The sequence below is a fragment of the Urocitellus parryii genome, chromosome 5 (genome assembly GCF_045843805.1).
Source record: "Urocitellus parryii isolate mUroPar1 chromosome 5, mUroPar1.hap1, whole genome shotgun sequence".
NCBI classification, from domain to species: domain Eukaryota; kingdom Metazoa; phylum Chordata; class Mammalia; order Rodentia; family Sciuridae; genus Urocitellus; species Urocitellus parryii.
This window is the reverse complement of record NC_135535.1, coordinates 158290940-158296078: the sequence shown is the minus strand read 5'-3', so window position 1 is coordinate 158296078 and position 5139 is coordinate 158290940. Positions and strand designations below refer to the sequence as shown.

The 5139-nt window shown below is 60.6% G+C and overlaps 1 protein-coding gene across 1 annotated transcript; it reads left to right on the top strand.

Moving 5' to 3' along the window:
• The first annotated feature begins 2008 nt into the window (after positions 1-2008).
• Prf1 (perforin 1) lies at positions 2009-4829 on the top strand. The gene is made up of 2 exons (XM_026405835.2): positions 2009-2550; positions 3701-4829. The coding sequence occupies exons 1-2, from the start codon at positions 2009-2011 to the stop codon at positions 4827-4829; spliced, it is 1671 nt and encodes a 556-aa protein (XP_026261620.2).
• The last annotated feature ends 310 nt before the right edge of the window (positions 4830-5139 follow it).

The following is a 5139-nucleotide window of genomic DNA, read 5'->3' as shown; positions in this document are numbered from 1 at the left end:
AGGGGACAGTCACATATACGGACACCTTCTGAGGGCCAGGCACAGTTCTAAGCACTTGACGCAGGCCCGAGGCCAGCCGGCCCTAGGCACATCTGACGTGAGCAGAAGGGGCAGGGCTCGCTTAGCGTGGAGCACGGAGCCCTGTGGCACCTCCCCAGGTCCCGCGGCCCAGGCTTTTGTGGCAGATGAGCCTCTGGCCCCTCCGCTTGCTTCCTGCGGGCTGTCAACAGGGCCGGATGAGGGGGTGATGACAGGGTGGGTGCTGGGGGACCTGTGGCCACAGCTGGAGGTGGGACAGGAAGCTGAAGTGATGTGACGTGGCTGGGGCAAGCCTGCCTGGGGGGCTGACGCCACTATTTCAGGAGACTCTGGTGGGGAGCACGGTGGCGGCCCCGCGGCATTTTCTCGCAGGACTCCAGGTAGGGCGGAGGTGGGGGTCAGGGCCGGGGGTCCTGGGTGGGAGGGAATGGCTGCCGCTCTCACGGGGGGGGGGGAGCAGGAAGTGCCCTGACCCGTGAGATACGAGCTCTGGGCCTCAGAGGGCCCGGCCTGCCCTCACTGCCTCCCTGGGCAGCCTTGGGCCCACTCTGGCCTCAGTTTCCTCATGATGGAGTCGCACTCATGGTCTCCAAGAGCCCCTCCAGCAACAGCTAGAGCTTCTGAAAACAAATGGCCAAGAGGACAAGGCCGGTGGAGACCGAGATCCGGGCTAGGGTCACGACAGAAGCCTGTGGTCCCCTGAGCGGGGTGCCCGGGGGGACTTGGGAAGCTGCCCTCCCCTCTGCACCCCCTGAGCCCTGCATGGTCCTGGAATTCCACCTTCAAGTCACCTCTTTGGGTTGGGCCTGGAAGGCTCCATGTAAGGGACATTCCTGTCCTCCATGACCCCCTTTTCTCAGAAACTGAGGTCCCTGCAGGCACCAGAGAGAAAAGGCCCCTGAGCAGCTCAGGTCACAGGGGGATAGAGAGGAGATTTCAGCCAGGTGTGGTGGTGCACACCTGTCATCCCAGCAGCTCAGGAGGCTGAGGCAGGAGGATCGTGTGTTCAAAGCCAGCCTCGGCAACTTAGCGAGGCCCTAAGCAACTCAGTGAGACCTGTCACTATATAAAATATAAAAAAAGGGCTGGGGATGTGGCTCAGTGGTTAAGTGCCCTGGGTTCAATCCCAGTACAGAGAGAGAGAGAGAGAGAGAGAGAGAGAGAGAGAGAGGAGATTCCCAATCATAGGTAGGCACCAAGCCATCTCAGAAGGAGGGAGAAACTTCCAGCCAATGTAGACAACAGGTAGGTCTCTGCCAGACGTCCAGGAGCTTGGTGGGGAATGCCGGAGGGGAGACCCGGGCACCAGGAAGGGTGTGCATAGCAAACCCAAGGCCCCTCCCCCACCAGAGCCAAGGGCGTGGGCACACACAGCCCCCATCCGTTCCCCCGTCTACCCACCCCCACAGCATGGCACATCATGCCTCTCCAGTGAGGCTCAGAGGGAGACCCCGAAGGGAAAATGGGGAGCGCAAGGGTGTGCATGGCCTCATTTCTTTCCCGGTTCTGTTAAGGACTCGGTGGGAGAGATGGGGATGAGAGCTGGAGACACAGAGTGAGAATCAGGTGGAAGAGGGCCAGCAGTTCCAGAGCCCAAAAGGAACCTCCTCCGGAATCCAGACTTGGCAGGTCCTCAGGCTTCCAGCTACTCTTCCCTCTTCTGAGACCAGAGCCCCATCCTCACCAGCAGCAGCAGTTGTGTCCTGGGGACACAGACATCCATCCAGATTCCCATTAGGGAGGCCTTAGTAAGTTCCTAGCAAAGGAGCCCTGCTGGATGCCGGGCTGGGCAGACACACTCCCTGGGCCTGTCTGCACCGAGCTGTAGAACTGACGCAGCTCCCGCATTCAGTCATTTAGCAGAATCCCTGCCCTTCCAGTGATCCCCACTGGTGGGCAGAGAACACAGCCACCCTCCCTCCCTCTGCCCGGGGTCCCAGAGCTCAAAGCTCCCTGTTCCCACAGCTCCATGGGCACCCAACTTCTCTTCCGGGGCATTCTCCTCCTGTTGCTGCCCCGACCTGCCCCAGCCCCCTGCTACACAGCTGCGCGATCAGAGTGCAAGCAAAACCATGACCCCGTGCCTGGCGCCTTGCTGGCTGGGGAAGGTGTGGATGTGACCAGCCTCCGCCGCTCCGGCTCCTTCCCCGTGGACACACACAGGTTCCTGCGGCCCGACGGCACCTGCACCCTCTGTAAAAACCCCCTGCAGAAGGGCGCCCTGCAGCGTCTGCCCCTGGCGCTCACCCACTGGCGTGGGCAGGGCTCCAGCTGCAGGCGCCAAGTAGCCAAGGCCAAAATCAGCTCCACCGAGGAGGTGGCCCGGGAGGCGGCCTCCAACATCAACAATGACTGGCGGGTGGGGCTGGACGTGACTCCCCCCGAGCCCAGCAGCAACGTGCACATGTCTGTGGCCGGCTCGCACTCCAAGGCAGCGGACTTCGCAGCCCAAAAGACCCACCAGGACCAGTACATCTTCAGCACGGACACGGTGGAGTGTCGCCTCTACAGGTGAGGGCCGGGGGTGGTGCAGGTGATGTGGACGAGGATGGGGAAACCCCAAGTTCCATCTAGGAGCTCTGGAATTGCAGGATGGGGACTCGGAGGCTGCTCCCACCAGGAGGAAACCAGAGATCTGGTTCTCAGGCTTCAGGTGACAGCCCCTGGGCCTCTTCCCATCCAGGAGGGCCCAAATCTAGGAGGGCCACTGAAAGCCCAGGCAGAGGGAAAGTGAGCAAGACTGTGCCTGATGTCCTAATGTGGTACCAGGGAGGTGTGCTGAGAGCCCACCCACCTCCTTCCTGGGCACTGCCAGCCTCCCATGGGGTCCTACCTGGATAGGGACAGAGACCAGAGACCTGGCTGGGTCCTCCCTCCTTATTGCTGTGTGATCTTGGGCATCTGATCTGGGCCTCATTTATCCATTGAACCAATATTCACACCTGGTTCATGTGACAGGGCGACCCGACTAAGCAACAGCTGTCAATTCTCCAGCCCTCATAGAACAGGGAGCCTGGGACACAAGTCCCACACCAAGCAATGGCCACCCGAGTTACTCCTCTGATTTCCCGGGCCGTGAGTCCTCCACAGTGAGGCAGGGCACCTCCTGCCTGCATGGCCAGAACAGTTGGGAGCCCAGACCCATGAGCCTGAGCCAGAGGAACGGATGAGTGAAGGTTCAAAAGCAAGATGGGAGCCGGGCGCGGTGGTGCACACCTGTGATCCCAGCAGCTCGGGAGGCTGAGGCAGGAGGATTGTGAGTTCAAAGCCAGCCTCAGCAACAGCGCAGCCCTCAGCAACTTAGTGAGACCCTGTCTCTAAATAAAATACATATTAGGGCTGGGGAGGTGACTCAGTGGTCGAGTGGCCCTGAGTTTAATCCCCGGTACCAATAAACAACAATAAAAAAGCGAGGTAGAGACCATCCATGCTTTTATAACCAGAAAATACAATGCTTCATTTAATGAGGCAAGACCTATGTCACGTAGCTCATCACCAAGGAGTGGTAGTGCCCAGAGCTTTGGCACTGGAGCCAAGGGCACTGAGTTCAAGTCCTGGTTGTTCCCACTCACACTTGAACTTGGGAGGTCTTGCAGGAGTTATTGAGTGGGGAAAACACTACCCACCCTCGGGCTTACCTGGTGTTTCTCTCTCCCCACAGTTTCCACGTGGTGCACAGACCCCCACTGCACCCTGATTTCAAGAGGGCACTTGGGGACCTGCCCCCGCACCTCAACACCTCCACCGAGCCTGACTACCTCAGGCTCATCCACAACTACGGCACCCACTTCATCCGGTCCGTGGAGCTGGGTGGCCGAGTCTCAGCCCTCACGGCCCTGCGCACCTGTGCCCTGGCCTTGGATGGGCTCACGGCCGACGAGGTGGCGGACTGCCTGGCCGTGGAGGCCCAGGTGAGCATCGGTGGCCATGCCGAGTCCTCCTCCGAGTTCAAGGCCTGCGAGGAGAAGAAGCAGCGGCACAAGATGATAACCTCCTTCCACCAGACCTACAACGAGCGCCACTCGGAGGTGGTCGGCGGCCGCCACGCCTCCTGGCGCGACCTGCTATTCGGGAACCAGGCTGGGCCCGAGCAGTACTCAGCCTGGGTGGCTTCGCTGATCAGCAGCCCCGGCCTGGTGGACTACAGCCTGGAGCCCCTGCACTTCCTGGTGGACGGCCAGGACCCGCGGCGGGAGGCGCTGAGGCAGGCGGTGAGCAACTACCTGATGGGCAAGGCACGCTGGAGGGACTGCAGCCGGCCCTGCCCGCCTGGGCAACAGAAAAGTCCCCATGACCCGTGCCAGTGCGTGTGCCACGGCTCAGCAGTCACCAACCAAGACTGCTGTCCACGCCAGAGGGGCCTGGCCCAGCTGGAGGTGACCATCGTCCAAGCGTGGAATCTGTGGGGAGACTATGGCAGTGCTACAGACGCCTATGTGAAGGTCTTCTTTGGTGGCCAGGAGCTGAGGACCGGCACCATATGGAACAATAACAACCCCAGATGGATGACTCGGCTGGACTTTGGGGATGTGCTTCTGACCACAGGGGGCCCCCTGAGGGTGCAGGTTTGGGATGCAGACAACGGCTGGGATGACGACCTCCTTGGCTCCTGTGACCGGTCCCTAAGGTCTGGCTCCCACGAGGGGCAGTGCCACATGAATCACGGTCACCTGCAATTCCTCTACCGGGCCAGGTGCTTGCCCCACCTGGCTGGGGGAACCTGCCTGGATTACGCCCCCCAGGGGCTTCTGGGAGAGCCTCCAGGGAACCGCAGCGGGGCCGTGTGGTGAGGGCTCAGGCTTTATCACTGAGGTGGCTGAGTTTACAGGTCAACCCCGAGGTCCCTGGCCCAACTGTCCCAGCCCTCCGACATTCCAAGCCTGGCAGTCACTGCTGCACAGACTATAGCTCCGGCAGGGGTTGGGCAAAAAGTCAGCAGACTGTCCCACGGGCTGCTTAGAGCGCATCTTTCAAAACCCTCCTTGCAGCCATTTATTTTTTACTTTTTGGTACTGGTGATGGAACGCAGGGGCACTGTGCTGCTGAGCTGCATCCCAAGTCCTTTTTCATTTTGAGACAGGGTCTTGCAAACTTGCTCAG